Here is a 27,839-nt window from a genome sequence, read left to right on the forward strand (position 1 = left end):
TTTTACATTGTTTAGTTTTTTTTTAGTTATTCATATGCTACCTAACTGATATTTGTCTGCAGTATTTTTACTTTCAAGCTGCGCTGAATGTAGCCCATTAATTGATCTTACAGTATCACTATTTGCTTCATCATCACTAGTAATCACAAAGACACATAGAATGCATTGTGTTAAAGTAAGTATATCATGTGACTTGTATGTTCCAAGACCCCTTTATACAGAATGCCCCCCGATGCCCTTAAATTCCCTCGAGCTATTTTAAATGTCATCTCTTCAAACATGTGCGATGGCAACAAATAGCTCAGTCCAGCATTGTTTGGTATCGATAGCAATTTAAAAATAACACTGACATAGCTGTTTGGTGAAAGTGCCGATGTGTTTTAGGAAACGCCAGCTCTGTGAGGTGTCACCAGGGTTTTAATCTCAGATTTGGGCTAAAACAGCTGCAATCAAATTAACTGAAAAGAAATTCTTCACATGATGTGTTGTTGCTGCGTTCACTTAACCAAATGAACGCTCAGATTAGACTGAACACTAGAAGTGCTGCATCTGAGCAAATTTTTAGACATAAGGACGTAGTTTATTATATAATATTATATATTTTGTATATTCTTTCTATCATTCCTTTCTACATTTTTCCATCCGTCCCTTATTTCCTGCTATTTTTTGTCTCTTGGTTTTACTTAACTTTCTTTCTTTCCTTTCTTTCTTTCTTTCTTTCTTCCCTCCCACTTTTTGTCTATTTTCCCTACCTGAGCAGCCCAGTATGTTATCTAACAGAACCCAGTGTGTAGGAGGGGATTACATCCATGTGCTTATGAATATCATCTCATCGTGGATGGTGCATAGCAGAAGAGCTCTTCTGTTGTCCTTTGCTGCAGGTGGAGATCGGGACTTGTGCGAAATGTGGTGAACTTTGACATTACAGGAACTAGGACGAAGTTTCCTTTCACACAACATTCCATAGGAATATTTCAACAACTCTTTCTGCATAACTTTCTTACTTCAGTTAAAGTGAACCTCAACTGAGTCATATTTCACCCTAGAAAAAAAAACTCTTTACTTGTATTTATCCAAATGTTTTACTTTTGGGTTTTGAGTACTCTAACACAGTAATTAAAACCTCTCTTCCTGGAAACAATCATTTTGAAAAATAATATATATGAAAAAAGAATGAACATTTTGGTGAAAGTGTGTTTACCTGTCATAATGTCACTAATCTGAAATATATCTTCATATAGAAATACAATTCTTAATAAATATTTTTATTTGTATTTTTACTTTTTGGGGGTTGAAATATATATTTTAATATATATTAAAATATTTTATTTTAATATAATTTATAGAAAATTATAGTATTTATTAATATTTAATAACCTAAAAATATAAATATTTTACATTTTAATGTTATGGCTGACAAAAATATTTATCACAATGAATCATATCCAAAATAATGTTTGTTTACAAAATAGAAATATATATATATATATATATATATATATATATATATATATATATATATATATATATATATATACGCTAGTATTATATATATAATTAATATTTTATTTAATTTTTACTTTATATTTATATTTAAATATAATTGTTTCAAATTTGAGCACTATTAGCATTCAGCAGCATTCTCATTTTTCATTCCTCATCTAATGTTTATATATACTGTATATATATATTTTATATCCATTACCGAAAGTGTTTTCAGTAGTTTTAGATTCAGTTTTAACGACAATATTATCAGCATTATGCTCTTAACAAGCTTGGGATTTACAAATGTGGTTTTAGTATCTCGCCATTGCACTTTACCAGTTCACTTCATGACCAAACTAGACGTTTAAATCCAATATATCCTACATATCCTACCAACATATTTAGACAGCTGGCGACAGTTGAGCCCCCAATGAATGCAAAAAAGTTTGCATTTCATTCATTTTAGATTAAATAACTGAACTGAACCATTTGTATGTGTGTGTGTAACAAGCTTGTATATGAGCCGATGCCTGGATGTAGTCCCTGCATAGCATAGTGAGCGTGGCGTGGGCCTCGCTCCACCCGTCTTTATGTAAAGCCTGAGTGGGAGGGAAGCCTGATCCGCTCTTCTGTTCCAGAGTTAGAACGGTACCGCAGAAATGCAGTGATGACTTAGTCCAATGTGAACAAAACCGCCCACTCTGACGATATAACGCCGAAAAACTCTCGTCATACTCTCCTTCAGCACTTTGACCCTTTATATTTGAAGATGCAATCATAACACCTTCCTCCCCAAGTATAAGCATATTATGCAATAGCACCGCGCAAGGTGTGATTTGAATTTAGGTAAACTGGCTTCCTGTGGTGGTTTACCAGTTCCCTTGATCTACCAATAGATGGTGACACACTCCTGTCCTAACCTGGACCGGTTGAAAAGAGAACGTGTTGCGGGGGAGGTGTTAGAGAGAGAAGACCTGATAAAAGTGTGTGTTTGAACGTGAACGAATCAGTCAGGCAGGCACAGCAGGAGAGGGGCGGTAAAGCTCTCGGAGTGAGGAGCAGGTAGCTACACGTCTAGGAGTCCTACACCTGTTTGACACTTCCTGGATTGCACGCACATGCCTGGTGCAAGTGGAGAAAGTGAAAGAGAGATAGAGAGAGAGACAGAGTTTGCCTGGAGGGAGCTTCTTGCCAAAACAAACAGCTGAGTTGGAGTAGGTGAGCTGCGAAGGAGGAGGAAGTCGACTGGCTGCAGCTCATGGACGAGAAAAGCAGGGACGTTATCTGTCAAAGCCGTACCCGCACTTTGAGATCTACTTCCTGGTGCTGTGCAGTTCTGCACGATTGCCTGACTAAGCCTTACTGAAGTAAACTGCGTGCGGAGAGCGCTTCCACTTCTTAACCACGGCTTCAAAAGTTTCCCTTATGGAGACTTTGATGGACTGGCTTTCTGTGACTGTCGTGTCTGAAGTTGTGACGGGTGAAGTCAGGTTGCACATCTGAGATGGAGCAGTCGAACTGGCACCCTGAGGGAGAGGTGGAGGGGCTGTCCCGACCCCTGGAGGCTCTCCTGGATGGCGAAGACCCCGGAGGTCCAGATTCAGCCTCCTCGTCCTGTTCGGACCTGTCCATCACAACCCCTGCAGCTCAACCTTGTCCCAACAACACCAAGAGCTTCTCTGGACTGCGGATCTTTGGTAGAAGGTGGGTGAGATGTTTCAGCTCTTGTACGGACTCCAAACTTCAGAGTTGTGCAAAAGGAAAGTACATTTTTTAAAACATCTTGTGTCTTTATTTCACTTTGCTCCAAACCTTTGTGAAGTTTGAAATTCCACCTTTTAAAATTTTTGAGCTTTAATTTACTAAAATTTTGTTTATTGGCTTTTATATATTATATACCTTTTAAATTATTGAATTTTATTCATTTTATTTTATTTTATGCACTTTCAACTTAAGTTTTAAGCTTTTTTGACCAACTCTTGAGGTTTATTTATTTAACTGACTCAACTATAATATTAAAACTTACACAAATAAGACCAAAGGAAATGTATGTTTTCGAAATTTGTGACTGAAACCACACATCTGATGTTTATTTGCAATTTAAACTTGCGTTTTGCTTGGACTAGCCCTGTGGTGATAGGCACAACCGGAAGTCCTAGGGTCACGAAATCCGCGACTCTCCATCTTTCTAGGAAAAGCTTTGTGATCCTTCAATGTAACCGTTTCTGCTTAAAAACTCGTAACTCCCATGACATTACCTCATTTTATTTTAAAGACGTGCACTTTCGAATTTCATCAGGCGTCTAAATTAATCCTACGATCTCCTGTGGTTCTCTGGAAATAGATGCCTTTAATAGATTAGAGAAGCAATTAATTACGCACTATAATTGTCCGACCTGTTGGGAGAACAGCGTATACCTGTGCTCCGCACTCCTGACATCATGCACCTCGACTTGACTTAGATCTGTGCGATTTCACCCAGTTTTACCTTGTGTGTGTATTTGCGAAAGACAAGACATTAATAATATGAGGATGTGAAATAGCAGAGAAAACGGAAGTGTGTTTCTTTTTGTATCTTTCATCTCATCTTTTCACAGCTGATGACTGATAATTCTGATATGGCTTGACTTTTTGCATTGTCCAGAATTGTCCTCTTAAAAATAAAGAGTTTTTTTTATTCTAGAACACTGAAAAAGGTTTCTTTTAGGGTTGGTGGGTTTAGCTAGACAGCTAGTTCAACCCTAAAAACTGTCCTCTATTGACCTCCGAATGGCCAGGTTTTATTGTTGATGGTTTGATTATTTTCTTCTTTCAAAACCGTTGACCTAAATCAGATATAAAACCTTTTCTTAGCGCCTCAGTGAATATTTAAAGAACTGGAATAACTTTCTCACTGTAAAGAAGCTTCTGTCCGATCGAAAGGTTACATTGATGTTAAAAATTCTTAATGGAACCATCAATTCCAAAAATAGAATTGTTCAAAGCTGGACTGACTGACTGAAATGTGTGATTTTGGGTTTAGTAAAAAAAAAGTTGTACCTTCGGTCATTGCCTGTTTAATATCGATATTTCCAGTCTAATCTGTTCCTTAGAAACATCTTGACCTGCCTACTAGAATTTTCTAGAATTGTTTTATTAGAATGTTCTTGCTTCTCTGCTTTTCACTTTGAAAAACTTGATTAGAAGAGTAAAGTATCCTATCAGATGCATCACATATCTCCAGCCGGAAACAGAACATGTAAAAGTGTGAGTCTGGAATGTTTTTGCAGGTTTTACGGTTGGCTTTCTTTGCACTACAGACAATGGAAGTTCCCTTGCTCTATTTCCGAGCATGAAAAACCAGTTTTTCCAAGTGAGAGTTTAAGAAGAATTCACCTAGTCTGGATCTGTGAGGGGTTCAGTCACTCATGCATGCATTTCAGTTTTTTGATTCGCTTTTGTTGATAATTGTGTTTGCTTAAGGCAACTAACTTTCTTTCATTATTTACTTACCTTTATGTCATTTCAAATTTGGATAACTTTTTTGTTTTTGGTTTACACAATGAAAGTCAGTAAGGGCCAATGATCTTTTGGACCCCATTGATATTCAGTGTAGGCACGAAATAGTAATAATAACAATCATTTTGTGTGTGTGTACCTTTATCATATATATATATTAAGCCATTATTTTTTTGTGAATGTAATCATAAATGTATCATCTTGATAAGAGGCATAGAGCTTTAATAAAATAACGAAATACCTATTTAAAAATGACAGAAATCTGTCAAACATAGAAACTTTATTCTGTTAATTTTCCCAAGTAAATAACAATTTCTCCATCATCCAGTCCTTCGAGATGTGTGTGTGTTTGTGTGTGTATTTGTACTCCACCTGTTCTGTGTGCTGATGAGGCACCTGTTCGAGGCTGTGTTGATGTGTGTAATCTGATAATGCCATACACGACTAGGACACCTGAGGCACACAGGTTGTGTATCACTGCGGTACAGAGAGTTCAGACCAGATTCCTCAGGGCCAGGAAGACCTGCGCATCCAAACGGCTGTTAAATGTGTCGATTACATCAAAGAACCGCTTTTTTTCAGGTCACAGGTAGACACAGGTTTCCTTGAACACTCTCGCACCCTGTGGCCCATCTCGCACAACTTCATTTGCATGGCTCCGCCGTTCCGCCCCGTGGAGGAACAGGCCCATTTCTGTTGCTATCTTTAACGTCTCATTCTGTGCTGAAGCTAAGTATGGATCAGGGTCAGAACTCAGGGTGGGCTAATGGAGATCTCTAGGCCTATGTGGGTGACTGAATAGATGTGAAAGTGAATGAGTGTATGTGTGTGGATTTTTTTTCTTTGTGGTACCAGCATTGAATAAAGGTGGGAAGGTCTTTTCACACCAAAAACCACTGATGTGATGCTACCTATGTGAGTGTTCACACCAACGCGAGATAACTTCAATTGTGTGTGCTGCAATTGTGTCATCTGGCTCATATGTGTTTTTATTAATCATTCATAAGCTTGAAAAAAAAATATTTTGGGAGTGATTTCATACTGGACAAGTATTGTTGTAGCCTATTCATGGCATGGATGCTGCTATTGTTTAAGTAAGAACCTTTTATTAAAACTTTATCACATTATAGGTGTTGTTTTAGTTGTTAACAGGCCTTGCGGTTGGCGGTGAAATGCGAGGGCTTAACATGTGATTAATTTAATTTTAGTTTCAATTTCGGCTTTCAATGATTACAAAAACGCGTCAATCAAGATAAATAATTATTGTGCCGCATTCCGCTCCTCTCCTTTACAGAAGCGCTTCTGGTACTTCATAAAAGCCCATAATTAATGTCCCTATCAGTCAAATCATTTAAGTGACTATCGTAAAATGAGAAAGGGTTATTAAATGCGTACTAGGTCATGAAAGAGTACTTTGAGGCTTTGTTCACGTGCGCTCCGAGACCGTAACAACCAAAATATACTTTTGTAGCCTAGGGCTTCGGGCCTAAATGGTAAAATAAAATGCTGGGTTTGGAGTGTATTCATGTAAATAGTCGGTAAACACACTCTTAAGGTAAATAAGTCGGATGTGTATCAGTATATTGGATCCGTGTAGCAGACCTTAAACTGCATTTTGTAGCTTGAATAAGAATAAAACTAGCGAAAACTATGCTTTTTATTATTTTACATTGGATTGGGCTCTTTACGTTTCTGCAATTAGCTTCTTTGTTTGCAGTTTACGTTAACTGCATTTGAGATTTTGAGGTATCACAATGAAATGGAGAACTGTGAAATTTCAACGAGATTTCATTTGGGTATCTGTAATTTTGCATATAATTGAGCAGCTCTATGAATTCTGTGAATCTCTGGAATTTGAAACAGGTTCTAAAAATAACCACCTGCTCGTAATGCTGCAATGAAAAAAAAAAAGACATCCATACAGTAAATGTTGTCTTCCTGCTCATGAAGCACATTCTGGCCAGAGACACCGTGACTGGGTTTGATTACTGTGGCGGAGCAATAATAGGAGACGATCAATTTTGGAGAACAGCCATGGAATGGAACTAGGGATGTGATAATCAGTGGGATGCCGTGGATCTCAACGTGTTTGAATTTTTACAAAATGTCTATGTTGCGAAAGCAGATAACATTCTGTAAATATACTGTATTTGTGTGATCACTGTTTAGATACAGCTGTTATCGTACGTTCAAATACCCTGTGCAGAATCCTTAAGATGATTCTATTCTTTAAAACATTACATTAAAATAGTACATTTGCAAAAAATAGAAACAGACTTAACTTTTGAACAAGGTCATTTGTGTAAATTCTGTTAATATTTTGTCTTGTGAAATATATGTGAGCATGAAAGGGATGAACGAGTGCAGCCAGACAGAACACCTTTAGTGGTAGTGCATTTGTTTAATGGATGGTCTAAATGTTTCCTATCCAGCAGGTGGTGACATTGTCATCCTTTTCCTCTTTAATCCAACCTTCAGCTTTCCTTCAACATCAGAAGAGATGTTTATCCAGGGTAAAAAATATAAAAGGGAATTGTTTGAAATGAAGCACAGAGACCATGTGAATTAAGAAAGTCAATTCTGATTTTGCGTTCGCCTAATATTTGATTATTCTTATAATAAATATATCTAATATAATAATAGAACTATTATAGATTTGGCCTCAAGGGATATCCTGCAAAGGATTTGATATAAGAAATCAGTTAATCATCTTTTAGTCTTTTATGCTTACCAAGCATTTATTTCATCAGTAAAAACAGTAACATTCTAAAATATTACAATTTAAAATAGCTGTTACCTATTTTGATGCTTTTAAAAATGTAATTCATTCCTGTAATTTATTCCTTAAAATGTAATTTATTTAAACTGAATTTTCAGCATCATTACTCCAGTCTTTAATGTCACATGATCCTTCATCAGTCATTATAATATGCTGATTTAGTGCTTTTTTTTTTCTGTAGTAATATGTGATATTCTTATATAATATTTTTGTGAAAACCGGTGCATTTTTATGGATTATTTCATAAATAGAAAGCATTTTCTAAAACACATCAAATTAACCATAATACTACATGAATGTAAATGTCTTTACTGTCACTTTTGATCAATTAAAATCATCCTTGATGACTACAAATAACAATTATTTAAAAAAAAAGGACACTTTGTGGCCTAAAAAAAGTAGATAAATAATTATGAATACAAGCTTGGCATGTTTGACAGCGATGAATTAAGATGATTAACATGCAAAGTTTTGAGGCATTTATTTTGATATCAAAAAAACATTAAGACAGGACCCTAAGGTATAAAAGCTATCTTTGTACCTTATTTACTCCTAAATTGTATATATTAGTATCTTAAATGGACATATTAGTACCTAAAGTGTACCCTTTCGAAAGGGTGTCAATTAAAAGATAAACTAGTACATGATTAATAAAAAGATGGGGTGTGTTTCTATATCCAGCGAAGTTCACAGTGACTAAAAGACAGCTAAGCAGGTTTGGTTGCCATGATGTCCCACTCCATGGTAACAGCCAGCAGATCTCTTTCCCCTATCACTTAAAAGACAGTAATTACTTCCACATGGAGTCTCCAGCTCTGTGCACATCCGTCACACACAGAAGTGCCCGAAAGAACAAGGGGCACAATCAAGTGGCTCACATTAACGCTCAGTATTTAAAGCTTGAACCCCAGGCGAAACCATGTTCGTTATAGGTTGTGAAATTGATATTCAAGCGCATTCACTCCTCACCCGCTGATCCATAATGCAACAGCCTGAGGGCCTTGAAATGGAAATTAAACACATTGTGCTTTTGGGGTGGAGTGGCATCGCCTTGTCGTCCTATTAGGGGACGTGAATAGACACAAGGTGTCCACACTAAAGCCATCATCTTTACGATTAGCTTTACAATGGTTAAAAAAACCTACATGCTGTTTAAACCTGATGCTGCTCTCGTGGCTCAAACTGCACAGATCGTCTTCACAGCTGTGGGTGTTGCATGTCGCGGGTTGTTTTTGCACCAGAATTAGTGCTATGTCCTCTTTTTCTTAAGCAATATGCATAACAGTCCGTTCAAAAGCAGAAGCGGCTTTGCACAACGTTCACTATGGAGATAATTATCATAAAACCATTAATTGTGTCCTTTTAAAGCACCTGTTGTCAGCCCCATATGTGCCAGGAACATGATCTGAGAGTCTAGGTGGTGCAGATGCTTGTGCTCGAGTACGTCTCGCACAAACTCCCAGCGTTAAGCTGATAATTGGTCATTATTTTAAACCGGAGGCTTCGATGCACCCTGCATTCCCTCCTACCGTTTACCTCCTGCCTAGTCGATGGCTCTTTCCTCTGTGATGTGTGCTGCTGCTCCCCAGTGAGCGGTGTTGTTTGTGGGTGGATGTGGGGCTTCTCTTCCTGTAGGCTTGGGTTGTGTGTAGTTCATCTCAGTGTGTGCGTGTGCATGTGTGGGGGCAGGCTGTCTCACCTGTTCATCTCTTGGACTTTCTCTGTCAGTGCACTGTGAGGAGACGGTCAGGGAAGGAGCCAGGGAGCTAAATTCTCAGGTCGTATAATACCTTTTTTGTTGTTGTTGGATATGGACTGCTAACTGGAAAGAAATGCAGAGTTAAGCATTAGAACTCAGTGTGTAGGGAGGTTTTGTATTGTTTGTACTGTACAGTATGTGGTCATTTGTTGTTCTTATTAAGTACTGTTATGAATATTTATCTTTTTACACGCAGAATGCATTGTGTAATGTGACAGAGATCAATTGTATGTGTAGCTGAGTAGTACAAATGTTTATTTATACTGAGAAATACTATTGTATTACAAACAAAACATTTATTTCTTATACTACTGGGAATATGTAGTACAATTGTTAATAATAATATATAATTACATGTATTGCAACATATTTATTGAGACATGCAATTAAAAAAATAGAAGAATAAGAATAATCAATAATAATTGGACCTTAAGAAACTAAAAGAAACGTGATTTTCATTTTATTAACAATTAAAGCACTGCAATATAGGTCAGAATTATTTAAAATGGTCTAAACTGTGCTTTTTAATTAAATCTGTTGCAGAGTAAACAAACAGAACCACTAATCTACATGTAATCAGTGACAAACAATCATATGATATTATTATTAGATAGAGCTAATCAAAGTCTGACTCTGGGTTTAAGTGCATATTTCAGTACTCAATGAGCCCACTTCATTAATTACATACCATTGCTAGAGATGACCCTGACAGTAATTAGTCTTGGTTAAATGTCACTTCCTTGAGAACAAGAACATTTGTTTTCCTACATAGAAGTGCTTAGTGCGGACAAAAAATATTTTTAGTGCAATATGCAATTACCTTTTTTCATGTAAATAGTTTGCACTGTAATGTTTGGCCACCACTACTGTAGTACAATACCATGTTTACTGTAAATATTGCTACAAAATACATAGCACCAATAGTATCATGCCTTACCCTGAGAGTTGTGTCTAGGTCATATCCGTCTCTAAATGAGATAGGCTAGTTACGTTGCTATAATTAGCACAAGCAGTCACTACTGAAGGGTCAGAAAGCCCTTATAATCTGCCCTGGACATCCCCGTGTGATAATCAGGACGTTCGTGAGCAGAGCAGAGCTTCATTTCCTTGAGTGCCTTTCACGTCATTATGACATGATGTCATCACCCGTGGCCTCACAATGCACCTTTGTAGTCAACTGGCTTTGCTAGTATTACCTTGATTTAAAAGGCAAATTGTTCTAGCATAAACCCCAGGAAAATCTGTGCTTGGACAAGCGGAGTTAGCTTTCCAAATTCATAATAAAATTAATAACCAGTATAAAATCATATCTAGACGACCCTTTTAAAAAGAGAAGTACGGTACACACATGGTAGACCAGATCTGCTAATCACGCTATCTCAGTTTAGTTGTGTCAGTTTAGTATAGTAAAATATAATTGCCAATCATTTTTTACCAATAATTGCCAATAATTTTAAAAAGCACTTGCATGTGATGGGTCAAGCTAGATTAACTCCATTTTAAGGATTAGGTTTAAATCTTGGTCAGTGGAGGTCAGTGTAACAAGCTTTCAGCAGTTTTAGAACTTAGTGCTAAAATGGTTCATCTATGCTGACCGGCTACATTTTCAATCAACAGCATCAAGGGAACTTTAGAAAGAGAACTGTATTCTTCCAGCCACCATGGACACGTTTTTCCGAAGGCATTTTAAGAGGAAGGAAGCAGGAGAAGCCATTCATGATGGCCACGTACCTGAATCCTGTCGACACAGGAGGCCAAGCATTGCAGTGCCAGCCAGCCGTGCCCGTCGACGCTCCAGCGTAGGTCTTCCTTCCACTGCGTTGACCCAGCGACGCCGATCCAGTGTCCAACTTCAGGCTTTACCTCGAATCAGTAACAGCCAACCGGTTCAGAAAAGCAGTGGTAGACGGCGTTCCAGCACCACCACCCCGAAGGCCAATCCTCGCTTTGCCGTACGCCGGAAAAAAGTGGGCAAGCTCCGCAATATAGACACACACCTCTTGGGCCCATCCATGCTGCTGGCCAGCTTAATTCAGATGACAGAAGAGGAGGAAGAGGATGAGGAGAGCCGAAGTCCATTGCCAGGGCAAGTAGAACTCAAGGGAAGCAGCACAAAGTTCAGGAGTCACACAGATGTGCTTCTTTCAGAAGGTGACAGCGACAGTGATAGCGAGGATTCCAGTGGCCACTCGGAAGAGAGTCATCATTCGGGGTTGCGCAAGGAGTTTCTAGAGGAGGCAGATTTGTCAGACTGGGAGATCAAAGAGTCTGCTGTCTTGTGCCAGCAGGAATGCCTTCCTCTGGCTGTGGTGGCAGAGCGTGTCCAGGCCCACCCGTTGATCCGAGTTCCCCGCTGCCTTCGGAGGAACTCGTCACATTATGGCTATGCGGAGCCGGGCCCACACGTCCGCTACTGCCGCAGCAGCCAGAGGAGGCGCCGTCGACGGGTCTCTACTATCTCAAAAGCGGGAAGCCCCTGGCCAGGAAGAGGCATGCCGCTTCCTAACCGAAGAAGCTCTACCTGCTACAGGGGTCATGCGACTCTCAATCCCCTCCTGGGAGCTTATTATGATCCCAGACTGGAGTCTTGGAGTGGATTCTTGTCGTATGTAAAACCTTTCCGTTGTTGTGTCTTGTTGTTAGTTCATGCTGTACTTGAAAATTAAATGTAGGATTTCATGAAATGCGAGAACAACAACACAAAGGCTGCGTCAGAAAATATAGACAGATGACTTATTGCCTTGCTGCAATATCAGACAAAGACTTGCAGGCAGCATTTGCACTCGAAGGTAACTTCCGAAACTGATTATGGACAGACTTCTAAGGCAGTGTAAACAAAACAGAACAAGCTTTGTGATAGAATTCCAAGTGTGATAAAATTGCACACACAGGATAGTGGCAGCAAACAATATATCTATGCAGCTTCAATCAGGTGATACTATCTCAGTAGACGGAATGTGACAATCATAGTATTCAGATTTGCTTTCTTGCCTTCCTACCTCAAAACAGGTACAAAGCTTGGGGCCTACCTTAAGGTAAAAAAGATAAAAGACACATTATATAATATTTAGACCTAAATGGTACATATTAGATCCTGTAAAAAACATATTAGTACCTAAAGTGTACATATTAGTCCCTTTTGAAAGCTTACTGCCTCCGTTATACCTTTTATTTTCTGAGAGTATATGCTACCTGCATAAGTAGCATTTTCTGCCTTTGGATGCAGCCAAATAAACAAATTATGACCAAGGTTCCTTAAATCTGGCCCTTGAGGGCCAGTGCCGTATAGGGTTTAGCTCCAACCCTAATCAAATACATCTGAGTAAGCTAATCAAGGTCTTCAGTGTTCCTACAAAAATTGCAGGAAGAAAATCAAGACTTAATATTTCAGATTTGAGGAACCCGGGACCAAGCCTTTGGTTATGCCCAAAAAAAGCTGTTAATTATATGTCAAAATCAGGTTCTTTATGCTTGTAGCATTAAATGCGCATTCACAATGACAACTATATTGCTGGAGGTCAAGTTGCTTGCCAGTTGTTGCATCACATCATTGCACAACTGCATGAAGCTGACCTCTGCTTCAAACTATTATAAAGATGAATGGTTTCCAACCACTTTCCTGTGGCAAACTGCTGTCAGTATAAACGTCTCTGAGTTTATATTTTATTGAAGACCAAATAAATATACCATAATGTACATGTTTTCTAGGTTCTATCACTTGCAATGCATGAGAATCTTTGCTTACAAACTCAACACTTTCAAGTCAATATCTTTAGTAATTTCTATTTAGAATGAATGCAAGAAAAGGCAGTTGCAATGCAGCTTTTCATTGCATTGACCTTCTCTAATTCTCCATCCCGTGGATACGAGCACCATGGCGCTCGCTCATTAGCACAGCTGCTACCATAGCGAGGTAATGTGACTCATCAACTTTACTGATCACCCAGTGGGCTTCTCATCAACAGGTTGCTAAGCTTCACTGATTCACTCTGTAGGGATTAGGATGCAAAGGTTAGGGTGAGCAATGTTTTGATTCCAAAGAATTACAAAAAAAACATGGAAATGCCCCACCCAAAGCTAAAGGTAATATTTGCCTTTAGATATGCATTTCCTGGGGTTTCATTGCATAAACTTACTTGATAACTTTCTTGTCACAGCCATACTTCCATCAGAGTTCCTGTATAAGAAGAGGCTACATCTGTTTCTGCACTTTTGTACTGTATTAACATTTAGCATAAACGTTGATGTACAGATGGCGCATTGAATTCCATATAGATGTGTATAAGTTACCAGACAATTTTCATTTTGCTGTTTCGTACAAAATTAGCTCAGCATCTTGCAAATTTGGTGAGCTAAATCATCCAAATGATCATAATTGTATTTCTTTTTATCAGTGTTTTAAATCTAATTGACTTAGCATATGACACAGACAGTTGGTCGTTTAGTCTGTTTAATGTCAGTGTCATTGCTTTTGACAGGAAAGCCATTGCCAAGGCTGGTGTGCAGGATAATGCTGCCCAATCCGGAGCTATAATACCGGCCAAATGTGAACCTAACAAAGAGATCTGCAGCACTGTGGATTGGACTGTGAGTTAACTCATTTGTATTTCAATAAACAAATTAGCATTCTGTTAGCATTTTCATTTAACCCAATGGCAGTTGGCAATAAACTCCAACTCGTGATATAGTAATCTATATATCTTCCACAGGAAAATGCCCAGTTTGGTCAACATGTGTGGTTTGAGACCAGCCCGTCTGGAGATTTCTGTTACGTTGGAGAGACGTATTGTTTTGCGAAGTCACTGGTAAATGATTTAAAACGATTAACAGCACAATTAATAGTTTATAGCGGTCTAGGCGAGAGCTCCCTCTACTGGAGAGATGTGATAAGCACAGATTCAGATGTATTACTAAAATGCCTATTGTTGTGTTTCAAATCCATTTTCTTAGCAAAAATCTCTTCCCCGCCACAAATGTGCATCCTGCAAAATAGCTGTTCACACTGTATGCATGGATCAGCTGGAGAAGGTTAGATGATTGTTGTAAAGCTAAGAAGTGTACAGTGTTTTGGACTTTTTATCTCAACAAATGAAATGTATTCCCCATAGATTAACTTCAGATGTAAACCATCATTTAAAGACCCGGGGATGAGAAATGTCAGAGAGGTAAGACTTCTTGGCCATTAAAATTAGCTTTATCATTTAGTTTTTTTTTTGAAAATCTGAGCTGTTTTGTGTTTCAGACTCCAAACATGAGACATCACTGGGTCCATAGGAGACGGCAAGATGGAAAATGCCGGCAATGTGGAAAGGTCAGTTCGAGACTCATAAAATATGAAACATCTAATCATCCAGAAAGTATTTATGACCTAATTTCACTCTTTTCTCAGGGTTTCCAGCAGAAATTCTCCTTTCACAGTAAAGATATTGTGGCCATCAGCTGCTCGTGGTGTAAGCAGGCAGTAAGTGTTGCACATTTGACAAAAAGTACAAAGGTTTGGGTCCAGAAAAATGTATAATTTATTTTTTTAATTAAGCAAGAGTGCACTAAAATGATCAAAAGATTTTTTCTTTGTTACAAACAATTCTATTTCAAAAACCCTCATCATGTTTCATCAACCCTCAGCATATTAGAATGATATGAAGATAATGGCTCCTGAAACTTGCGCTATTTCAGAAATAATTTACATTTTAAAGTATTGCCACGATGTGGTTCAAGAGAAGGAGCGCTAGACAAGACTATAACAGTCTTTTAATCTTCTACACACGAAATAAACAATATAGTTGTTATAGTTTTGTGTATTTTTCTTCCAAAGACTACCCAAAATGTCTGAATGGTAGTGCATAAAATGTTGACATTTTCAAAGTATTATAAAATATCAATCGATGCACTCTGCTATGTTACTTACAGTATCACAACAAGGTGACCTGCTTCATGCTGCAGAAAATCGATGAGACGTGTTCCCTCGGAGCTCACGCGGCTGTGATCATCCCTCCAACCTGGATCATCAGAGTCCGCAGACAGCAGGTACCATCTGACCTGAAGAAAACGGGATTTACCCAAAATATTACTTTTATGTCCACTGTATTTACAAATACACATTAAAAACTCTTTTAGCTTAAAAGCTTTGAATATTATGTATGCATATCCTCCGAATTAATTTCGAAGTAGTGATGTAATTTTATGATGCAGTGATTTAGCATGGTGAAAGGAGGTCACCTGCATTGATGAGCTGAAATGTAAACAATAAAAGTATAAGTATGTCTACAAAGATGCCAATAAACTGTCATCATATAGGCATCATTGAAGAGCAGTAAAAGGAAGAAGAAAACATCCCTGAAGGCCAAACCCTGCAAGAAAGCCACAGAGGTAGCAAACACAGCCGAACCTTTGAACCTTGGTGAATAAAACTGATATGCTTTCATATATGACAAGATTTCAATATTTCATTCTGTGCAGGATGGCAAATGGAAGCACTTTGTTGTGCGGCCGATTCCTTCTCAGCTCATGAAGCCTCTTCTGGTTTTTGTCAATCCGAAGAGTGGAGGAAACCAGGTCAGAAGCAACACTCAAAGTTCGTAACACATAGAAACGTTATTTTACAGCCTCATAATAGCACTTCTTTTCTATAAAGGGAACGAAAATCATCCGCTCTTTCATGTGGTACCTGAACCCCCGGCAAGTGTTCGACCTCACTCAGGGAGGCCCGAGAGAGGGGTAAGTGGTGATAGATCATACTTTCTCTCCTTCTTCATTTTGAGCGTGTTCTCTTACACTTTCTCTTCCTCTTTTTAAGGTTAGAAATGTACAGCAAAGTGCCCAACCTGCGTGTCCTCGTTTGTGGCGGTGACGGAACGGTTAGTCAAATATCTGCGCTCTTATCTAGATAAAACCGGATGGTGGGTAATATAATTTTTGCTCATACTGTTTCAGTATGTGCACAGTATGCAAATTTTACAACAGCGCCCGACATGCTTGAAAGGTACTGAATCAAGCCAAGGCTAAATTTAAATCTATTAAGCATCACACCACTACTAAAATAACACAGACTGATCCAAGCCAGTCTCTCAGATATTGAATGTAAATTAATTTCATCATGTTGACCCTCGGTCAGGAAGTTCATGGGGTCCATCACGTGATTTCTATGCTCTGTTTGATCAGGTTGGCTGGATTCTCTCAGTGCTGGATGAGCTCCAGTTGAATCCTCAACCCGCCGTAGCCGTGCTTCCCCTCGGGACAGGAAATGACCTGGCCAGGACTCTCAACTGGGGCCGGGTATGAACCTGAATACTCGGTTGTAATGTTCTAATAAACCTTAGTTAGTATATTTCCTTGCACATTCAAATATAAGATGAAGTTTCAGCTTCAGCTCTTGTATTTTAATGTAACCACAAGTTTTGTTTTGCAGCATGAGGTTTGTGGTTTAAATGTAATTTTTGTAAGTGGCATAACAAAAGAAATGGCTCCACTGTGTGTTAACCTTTATAAACCTTTCATATGTTTTTGTGCATGTGTTCACTTGACTTTCAGGGTTACACAGATGAACCGGTGTCTAAAATCTTGTCTCATGTTGAAGACGGCAACATCGTCCAGCTGGACCGATGGAACCTGAGCGTGGAGCCCAATGTAGAGGCCAGCGAGGAGGAGAGAGACGAACACCAGACGGACAAGGTCAGCTGACACCAGTAGAGGGTGCTAGACTTTAGCAGAAGAACACCATCCTTCTAGCTTCACCACAAGTCAAGCATGAAAGAGGGTGTAAAGAGTTTTTATACTCTTTTGTGTTGAAATGAATGGTAAAGGGGAGCTAATGAGTTCTCCGTGTCTATTTCAGCTTCCAATTGACGTCTTCAACAATTACTTCAGCCTCGGATTTGATGCACACGTGACCTTGGAGTTTCACGAATCCCGAGGTGTGCTCACTCTCCCGTGTAATTTGAATTTGGTTTATGAAGTGAAGGTTTGCATGCTGTATATAAAATCTGCGGTTTGTGAAAGGATTCAAATTTTCAAGATGTTGTTTTGTTTTCCCAGAGGCTAAACCAGAACGGTTCAATAGTCGGCTTCGCAATAAGATGTTTTATGCAGGGGTGAGTGTGTCTGTCCGATAAAGTCACGTGGATATTTTAGCTTATTCTTTTTGCAATGTAGAAAATTTTACATATTTACATGTGCTCCTCTGCAGACAGCCTTCTCAGACTTTTTGATGGGCAGCTCCAAAGATCTGTCCAAACACATCAGGGTTGTGGTAGGTTTGTATAATATATATAATAAGGTATTTGAAAATTAAAATATATTTAGTTTATTTGATGCATAAAAGCAAATTAAACTAATATTTAAAATCATGCACGTATATGTTAATAAATAATAAACATTAAATTAAATTTAACAAAATGATGAGAACATTAAATAAATATGCATAAGCACATTTACATAATGGCACAAATATATACAATGTTCCCTTATATGCTTTTTCCTATTTCCTGTGCAGTGTGATGGTACTGACCTGACTAGTAAAGTGCAGGATATGAAACTGCAGTGCCTCTTGTTCCTCAACATCCCCAGGTAAACTGACTTGAAACAGAACTGTGCAAAAAATATGTAACTTATGTAACTTATGTCTTATGTAACTACCATTTAAGAGAACTTACGTACGTTCTTGTATTAATCTGTGCGCTACTTGATATAGATCCTCTATATTTTGCCATAACATAATTTAAATTAAGAAAAAAACGAAACTTCACTCTAGTTGCCAGTCAGACCATTTCATCCATGTGGCATCAAATTTCATGTCATCAAAACATGACCGAAAACCTCATTATAAAAAGAGATTCGCTGTTCCAAATAATGTTTATTCCAGGATAAAATATAATCTAGACACAAGAAACTAGACTAGAGTTCATTAAAATGAGATTATCCTGACTGAGCTGGGCATTATGCAGATATTGTGCTGGTACGATGCCATGGGGGAACCCAAGTGAGCACAACGACTTTGGGCCACAGAAACATGACGACGGGCTCATTGAGGTGATTGGCTTCACCATGACCTCTCTGGTGAGTTTTGGCTTTGGTTCCTTAATAGATTTGTTCTACATTTACCCTTGAATCCATCCAAATGTCGCTGCTCTCCTTCTATAGGCGACGCTGCAGGTTGGAGGACATGGCGAGAGGCTTCATCAGTGTCAGGATGTAACCCTGACAACCTTTAAGCCCATTCCTGTGCAGGTGGATGGAGAACCCTGCAGACTGGCTCCATCCGTCATCCGCATCACCCTCAGAAACCAGGCCAACATGCTGCAGAAGACCAAGAGAAGAATCTCTTTACCACAACTATATGAGTCAGTATCTATCTATCTATCTATCTATCTATCTATCTATCTATCTATCTATCTGTCTTTTTCTATATGTCAGTATGTTTATTTCAGTCCTTCTGTTAGTTTTTAACTATCTGTCTATTGTTCATCCATTCATCCATCCATCCATCCATTGAACCTTCTTTCTTTCTTTCTGTCTAAATTGCATTCAGTCCTTAGAAGAAACCTGACCTGTTTTTTCTTCTTTTCCATGTAGTCAGCAGCCCATCGCAGAGAAAGTGCAGATCCAGGTGAACCGTATCAGCATGCGTGATTATGAAACTCTTCATTATGATAAGGAGCAGCTCAGGGAGGCCTGTGAGTATCTCTTCTCTTCGTCCTCTCTCTTTTTCACGTCTCTGACAACCTACTCATGCACTCCCTGTAAAGCTCCTGCTTTTCAAATACGGCTTAATTTAAAGAGATCCTGACCCGTGTTTTCCTCTTTTCTTTCATCTTCTCAGCGATTCCTATGGGGATAATTACAGTTCCCGGGAACAGTGATTTAGAGACGTGTCGGCAGCATATCGAGAAGCTACATGAGGTGCATTTCAGCTTGTTGAATCCTGGTTAGAAACGTGCCAACGGGCCGATTTGGCTACAACCTCTTTCCTCATTTGCAGAGGTTAAAGGGGAGGATCTGAACTGTCAAAGCCTGGCTTGATGTCAACATAAAAAAAAACTGAATTGACTATTTACCTGCTTAATGAATGTTACTTGTCTCATTTGTGCATGTTATCCCAGAAAAAGTAATCATTCATCAAAATACAATAATTTCCTCCATCTTTAAAACAAATTTCCTTTTCAGTGACATCATCAAGCCCTTTTATTTTCAACTCCGCCCATTTGCCATGAAACATCTTAACAGATAAAATTCTGTACTACTACAGTTTTTGTTGTTGAAAATCCTGTTTCAATCGTATGTAATTCAGATAACTGGGTTGCAGCGGTGACTAACTAAGTCATTCTTGGCTAAATAAGAATAATTCTGTGCTACTGCTACCTCTTGGAAAGAAAAGACATTTTTCATTTAATTTAGCTCGAAATCTATTTCACGTAGTTATGTTAAACACGTCTTTGAAAGACAAAAGATGTATTTTACTTTTAAGAGTCCCTTTCCACTATAATTACCACTATTCATGCCAAACATGTTATATTGAGCATGTGACAGCCATTACACGTTGACTTCCTGTTCAATTACAGTCAGAAAAACACATTGTGACTAATTGAACTCACACAGTGAGGCCATTTTGGACAGGAGCCATTTTTCACTTGTATTTTTTCCTCTCTTTAGAAGGGGGATGGTGTGAATACAGACACACTGCACATGCCAAAGCTTTCACCAAAATGGTGCTTCCTGGATTGTAAGTAGAGCTTTTCAAGTTCATAAAAAAGCAGCACAGAATTTATCCAGTGTTATAATTATATGTAACTTAGGATCATTTTTGTGACAGCCATTGCTTTTGACGTTTCCAAAACTCTCCGACGTGATGTTTGCAAACCCCATAATCAGATTTTTCCATTCTTGGATTGTTTACAGCTACTACAGCAGACCGTTTCTACAGAATAGACCGCGGTCAGGTACCCACAAGAGGAAACTTTGACGTTTCTAATCTGCGTTGCATGTCACACTGTGCCGATTTCATTGCACTGCATATCTCTGCAGGAGCATCTAAACTATGTGACGGAGATCTCTCAGGATGAGCTTTTCATCTTGGACCCGGAGCTGGTCACCAAGGAGACGGTGGGCACATCGCCCGGAATGCCGGGGGCGATGGAAACTGTTGGGGGATGTTCCAACAGCACAGACCAGTTTGCTTTTCCTGCCTGCTCTGCCGGGCCTTCTCCACTGTGCAGGTAGATCGAAACGAGTCGCTTCAGATGACAAAATGTGTGGTTAAACTGTATCAACTCATGTTGTTAGGTCTGTAAACAGCCTCTGCACAGCCTCAAGGTGCAATTTTACGTCGCTTTTTACTCTGGCAGATGATTTTAACACAGTCGACTAGCAGAGCATGTGCGTAGGCAGGTTTAGTTTCGCCTGTGGGCATGAAATTTCTGAGAATATCCCTAGAAAAACTGCAAAAGTGCATTAAGGAACTAAAAAACCAAAAAAATCTTAATTATGATTTTATCTTGTTAATTTAGCCAAAACAGTTGTAGGTTTAGCCTGAATTCGCAATAGTTAGCATTTTCTTTATGCACAACTGATCTAAAGTTCTGAAATCACGACACAAATAATATAGCTGCAGGCAGAACAAAAACCACACATTTACGACCAGGTCAGACTAACTGAACGCCAACACACTGGGAGTAAATACACAACGTAATTGACCAAACTCAAACCACCTGAACACAATGAGACAATTAAGAGCAACGAAAAGTAGGGCACACAGAGCACGTGGGACAAGAAACAACAAAAGAGTCAAAAGGTATATTGTATATGTGTATACACGCACATACAATATGCATTTTTTAAATATTTACATATATTTATATTATTATATTTTATATTATCTAAAAAATATTTAATATATAAAATCATGTTTATCTTAAATATATACATGCATGTGTTTATATGTACATAATAACTATACAGTGTACGCACATATGTAAACATAAATGTTTACTTTTGATGCGATCAGTCGCGATTAATCGCTTGACAGAGCTAGTTTTAATATACATATATAATACTTATTAGAATCAAAGTTAATATAAATAAAAACAAGCTATTATAAACAAAATGTATACAATTATTAGATTTTTAGATTTTATTAGATTATTAGATTTAGTAGATTTTGATTTTTAAATCCTCTTAATTATTATTAAATCATTTATTATTAAAAATGTATTATATCTTTATCCGTATATACACATGCATACATACATATATTTATATTACCATATTTAATTTATATTATGTATTATGTACGTTCAATATTACTGTAGCATTGCATTATAAATACATATATTCATATAACTACTAGTATAGAAAAATACAAGCATATAAATTGTATTAGTAAAACAATTTAAGTAAAAAGATCAACTATGAATTTCCGAACGTGCAAAATACAAACATATCTGCTTTCGCTTGTGCAGTAAATGTGTAACACTAGACTGAACTAAATGGGTTCCTTCCTGTTTAAAAGAAACAACAGTTGCTCTTCTGCTGTAGTCCCTCAGGGGAAGTCTTTTAGTCCGTGTGTTTGCGCGCACATCTGATGGCGAGACAGAGAGAGTGAGAGACAGCGATATTTTCGTGCCAAATTCTACTGTGAACGAGTCCATCCAGGACAGGACAGTCCCTCATAAAGGCCCCTGCTATTAAAAACTCATTTATCTGTGTTTACATTCACCCTCCCCCTGCTTGACGCACAGCAGATCGCTGAAAAAACACATCCCATCTGTCAGACCTCATTGTAGCGCTTGTTCTGTTACACTAAATTATACACATCTCACAAACAATGAGTTTCCCGCCCCCCACAGCATGTAAACACGTCGTCTTCTCTGTTGTCTGTCCATCCCGTCGCGCTCTCTCAGGGTTCACCAGACGCATGCTGAAGGCCAAACGGAAAGCGCGAGCACGGATAGCGACACACACATACAAAATAGCGACCCGGAGACTCCCACAAAGCCGGGCTTGTGCAGGTACATCTCAAACCGGGCTTCAAAGCTTTGATCGTTTCCATTATGCCTTTTTATCATTACTAAGCTAACAAAGTCATCCATCCCATAATTCCATGCTTTTTATCCACCATCTGAAACAAAAGTGAACTACAATGGCACAATAATACTATGGTACTTTAAAATATACCATTGCACAGTGTCATTGTTTTTTTTTTGTTAGTGGGAGGGGCAGAAGAACCATTTTTAAATTAATATCTTACATAAGCTTGTCTTTGCCCAATGTCTTTCATCTTGAAGGAGGGGAGCAAAAATTATGAATTTGAATCGTTCAAACACACTTGATGAGGACTCAGAGAATGTGCCAAGGTACATACAATATTTAATAATTATCGCTGGTGAGACGCACAGGTGTAGTTGGTTTTGATTATGAATAGTGGTATTAATATTCCATTTTAATTTCACAGGTTAGATTCGGGATGGAATGACAGTGATCAAGGTGCACACATATTTTTCCATTTCAGAGTACAATTAGATATGACATGCAATTGTATAATTGTATTAAAATATTATCAATAAAAACTATTAAAAATATTGAATTATTATTAGTATTGTTATTTTATAAAATAGTATTTAATAAAATATATTTTCACATATTCGATCATTTACTAGTGCAATCTGGTGCAATAAAAGCACTCATGTTTTTTCAATGTCTTTCAGAATCAATCGTTTTGCTCTTTGATGCCGTGAAGTCTGGCAACCTCGAAAAGGTATTCCTAAAATAACCTGCTCCACCTATATCATACATTAACGCTCTGCATTACCAGACCTCATGGACCTCTTCTCTGGTCGTTCATGTTCTCAGCTGGTTGAGATGCATGAAGCCGGAGCCAAGCTTCTGGTCCAGGACCGTTTTGGCTGCACCCTCCTCCATCATGCAATTGCTTTAGGCAATAAAGAGATCGTGAAGTACATCATTGATAATTGTGAGTCGGCTGACCTTAATTTTTTGATTCTTGACTTTTGACTTGCATCTCATTTCTAATTATTTTTCACCGTTTTTGGTGAACAGCTCCTGCTTGCATCTTGGATGTAACGGAGAAATCAACGTAAGTAATGCTGGAGCCTCTACGGCATCTTTCATTCCATTTCATTTGCGGTGAAAGGGATAAAGGAGCTAGTTTCGATTGGAGATGTTTCTCTGCGTTTTTTATTCAGAGGGGAGACGGCCCTGCATAAGGCAGCTGCATTGTGCCAGAGAACAATCTGCTATTACCTGGTGGAGGCCGGAGCATCCCTCATGAAGACGGATCTACGGGTGAGAACATTCACATGAACCTTATTTCTTAACATTTCCTTGGATGATACTTAAGCACTTAAAGGAAGTCATGATATGCTTTTTAGTGTCAATGCTTAAAAAAGTATCACCGCCCCATTGCATATATGTTTTCATAGGTCTTTTTCTTTTTTTTTTTTAGACAAAGCATTAAGAAATTGTTTACTTAAGGTTTGAAATCAGCAAAAGTTTTTTGAACTCTGTATTACACCGTGCCTCGTTTACAACACAATCTGCAGTCAAATGCTCTGAATAAACATAATCCTCCATCATTAAAATAAATCATCAGCTTGTTTCTGAAGCTGAGGATCTTTTTAAAATCTCTACAGATGGAAACAAGCTGGACAACAAAGCAAAATCCTTCCATTTGTTGTGTTCTTTCATTTGTTCTATTCTTGTTCTGTCGGCAGTACGACATGAATAATGGAGGAAGTATAAATGATTCAATTGCGTTCTGTTTGTTTTTTGACTTGACGCAATGCCTGACGAATAACCGATAAATAACTGAATGCCATTGGATGGTGTTTATGGTCCTATGATGTATAACTAGTGCTACTCTGGAGGCGGTAATATGCAAATTAATTTGAATGTGATGTCACAGATCATGCACTATTCAAATATATATATATATATATATATATATATATATATATATATATATATATATATATTTATTTATTTTTTTTACCTTTTAAAGACATATTATTATTTAGTTAATATATTACTATTACATGTACATGTTATTTATTTTTATTTATAAGAATTAAATCTGACATTGTCATATTTTTTTAATCTATGATTGTAACAATTTCAGAGGATCTTATTTATTTACAGCATATGTATTATGTGGCAAAACTAAGAAAATATTACTGCATTAAATAAGAGAAATCTCTTTTAATAATATGTGACCCTGGAGCATTGCAATGGGTTTGAAATTGATTAAAACAATACCTGTCTGTCATTCTGCAGGGTGACACTCCAAAGATGTATGCGGAAAGAGCTCGAGATATGGACTTGGCCGCATACCTGGAAAACCGCCAACACCACCAGATGATCCAGAGGGAGGACCACGAGACGGCTGTGTGACCGGTCTCCGGAACCATCCTTTCCATCCGCCACCAAACCGCAGAGTCTTATCTGCCCTCTCCTAAGGACGGCCGCACGTTAGAGATGCTATGAGGCAGAGTGTGTGCGGAAGTTAGTTTGTTGCTCTCTGTATTGATTGTAATGCCAAAAAGACAGTGTTTGTGTCATGTTTCAGAACGCATGAGTCTGCTACGTCACGTCCAGCTTTCAGGGCTGCGCAAAACTGCACCGCTCTCCTCCTTAGGACCCAACGTCCAAACTTTTGGGAACTTCAGGGCTGAAATACCATGTACGAAAGTGGCTTTCACGAAACTACTATAAAGAAAACCGGACAAACCTCATGAGAGATTAACAGGAGAGGTTTTTGCTGCTTCTGATTGCATAATATTAATAACGCTTGAATTTCTGAACGCATATCTGAAAGTCTTGCAGATTTAATGTGACCGTAGTCCACTGGAAACTTCCTTTAGCTTGGCTTCCACTTCACGTGTTCGTTCTGGTTCCAGATAGACATTGTTTTCGTAGCCTCCTGCGTTTAAGAATGCTTCCTCAGCTGTTGCTTACGGACAGTTTCTCTCCTTGTGGTAAATGCTTGAATTTTGTAAAAACATTCCATTAATTACTAATCTTAGCATTAAATCAGTTCTCTATTCACAATATATTATAAACTGTAATCGTTTCTTAGACAATAGATTTGCCTTCGGTTGTTTTATGACCGTAAATGTTGGCCTAATTGAATGAAGTTTCCTTCAGGAATGGGATCGTATCTCTTAGCGTAGACCGCTTGCACTGACCGCTGTACTTTTAAATGAACATTTTATCGCACCAGTTTGATTTTAGGTCCTTCACAGAATTTATGACGTCACGCAGCAACTTGAACTTGTTGGTTTTCGGTTTCCGGCCAAAATCGAGAGCGCGTAGTACACAGAAAATTCTTCTGCTAGCGTTTTTAGACGATAAATCACATTTTCAGTGACAAACGGCTGGGTAACGGAGTTACCCGTATATTTACATATATTTATAGCATCGTCGGCGGTTTAACTCCTCGTGTATTCAACCGGGTTTATGTGTGTGTACAATCGACTAAAAGCTTGAATAACAAAAAAAGAGACGGGAAAGGTCTTTTTACAAAGCAGCCATTTGACGACCTCGTGTTGTCAGCATTGCCATAGTGCGCTTGTGGTGAGATGTCTTTATGATAGAATCCGTATTTTGTCAGTGCTTTGTATGAGTTGCTATGCAATTCCAAATAGATGATACGTGTACATAATCCGTCAAACATTTTAAAAATGTGTGAACAATCTGTTCTGATATAAAGGTCTTTCATTTATATGTGACATGAAGTTAGATGATGCTTTATTTATAAGAGTAGATAAGAATTTTGTTAGAGGAAAAGTCATATATTTGTTCTGGGGGTTGTTACTGTCTACTTGGGGGAAAAAAAGAAATAAAGACTTTAAAAACAGCTTTTTGTTATTGCTATGTCTAGTGAGTGTATTATGGTTTAATTGACTGGTATTATTGATATGTTAATACATACGTCATTGCTCTCTCTTTCTCTTATTGCACAACGCTGGCGTCTTTTCAGGCCTTGGATCGCCGGGTGGTAAACTGTGTATAATGTTGAACTCTGCCTCTCACCAGGAGGTCTTTATGTCTGAATGAGTTACCGGCAGTGATGGATGTGTTGACATTTGTGACTCATTTATCATTTCGGAGATAAGCTTATTGTTTTCTCTCTCCTGCACTAACTCCATTTCTGGAGCATACAGGGAAGGGACGTAAATGTATTTTTAAATCAGTTTAACCTCAGTTTAACCTCAGCTTATTTATTTATTTTTATGTTTTTTGGAAGTACGATAAGTCAAAGTAACATTTCATGCAAACTCATCTGAGCAGAGAATCATTGGCGAAATTATATAATGTAATATGCAGAGAGACTGGATTATTTATATAGAATATTTCCAACACAATTCAAAGCGCTTAAAAAGGGACAGAGTATAAAAATTATTTTAAAAATCAAATGTAGGAGGAGAAACTAAAAATAATAGTAATTCAAAATGTTGTTAAATATTCTAAGGGATAGAGTCGTGGAAACTAAATGAAACATTTGAACAAACAAATTGAATATTTAGCTAAATTAAATATATTTATTGTACAACAGAAAAGAAATTGTCCAAAAGGATTATATTAGACTGTGATAAATATTTTTAACACCAAGTAACTGTATAAATAAAAGCTAATACAATGAAATATATGGGGAGAAAAAAAAATATAAAAAAATATAAATGTATCTTATCTTGCTTTATCATAATGTTGCATATTTATTTGTTTGATGCATCTATAATTGATTTAGATTAAATTCATTATTTTATTTACCATTATGTGTATAACATGTGCAAAAAATCTACAAAAAGTTACATTTGGTCATTTAGCAGACACTTATATACAAAGTGACTTGAGTACAATTTTGACTGAAAAAGATAAATGTATTACCATAATCATAATTTTACACTATTATTTTAATTAATTAATTGATTTGTTTCATGTGTATATAATTGCAAAATAAATAAATAAAAATAATTAGCAAAAAATCCCTAAAAAATTCATTTATGTGTATAAACAGGAGGCAAAAAATATGAAATATATGTAAAAGTAAATACATTTAACAAAATGCATTAAATACATCTTTCCGTAATAATTATTTTGATTATTTATTAATTTCATGTAACTGAAACTGCAATAATATAACTGCATTAGATGTTATTTTATTTATTATGATTATTATTTTTACCTTTACATTATTATCTTTATAAACATAATGTGTAACAGGAAAGAAAACAAACAGATAGATAGATAGATAGATAGATAGATAGATAGATAGATAGATCACGTGGAGGGGGGGAGAGAGAGAGAGAG

The 27,839-nt window shown here is 37.6% G+C and overlaps 1 protein-coding gene across 1 annotated transcript; it reads left to right on the forward strand.

The window, feature by feature from the left end:
* Positions 1-9,433: 9,433 nt before the first annotated feature.
* Positions 9,434-26,385, forward strand: dgkzb (diacylglycerol kinase, zeta b). Its single transcript, XM_043228667.1, has 34 exons — positions 9,434-9,540; positions 11,139-12,126; positions 14,000-14,108; positions 14,231-14,326; positions 14,472-14,549; positions 14,630-14,686; positions 14,764-14,832; positions 14,911-14,982; positions 15,432-15,548; positions 15,819-15,890; positions 15,981-16,076; positions 16,156-16,238; positions 16,318-16,378; positions 16,683-16,796; positions 17,052-17,192; positions 17,356-17,434; positions 17,556-17,611; positions 17,707-17,769; positions 18,013-18,086; positions 18,464-18,575; positions 18,660-18,859; positions 19,092-19,192; positions 19,339-19,418; positions 20,169-20,238; positions 20,415-20,455; positions 20,541-20,731; positions 22,415-22,522; positions 22,799-22,867; positions 22,966-22,997; positions 23,219-23,268; positions 23,364-23,484; positions 23,571-23,607; positions 23,717-23,816; positions 24,804-26,385. The coding sequence occupies exons 2-34, from the start codon at positions 11,183-11,185 to the stop codon at positions 24,918-24,920; spliced, it is 3,810 nt and encodes a 1,269-aa protein (XP_043084602.1). The 5' UTR covers positions 9,434-9,540; positions 11,139-11,182; the 3' UTR covers positions 24,921-26,385.
* The last annotated feature ends 1,454 nt before the right edge of the window (positions 26,386-27,839 follow it).

Source organism: Puntigrus tetrazona, chromosome 25, assembly GCF_018831695.1.
Source record: "Puntigrus tetrazona isolate hp1 chromosome 25, ASM1883169v1, whole genome shotgun sequence".
In the NCBI taxonomy this organism is placed as follows: Eukaryota; Metazoa; Chordata; class Actinopteri; order Cypriniformes; family Cyprinidae; genus Puntigrus; species Puntigrus tetrazona.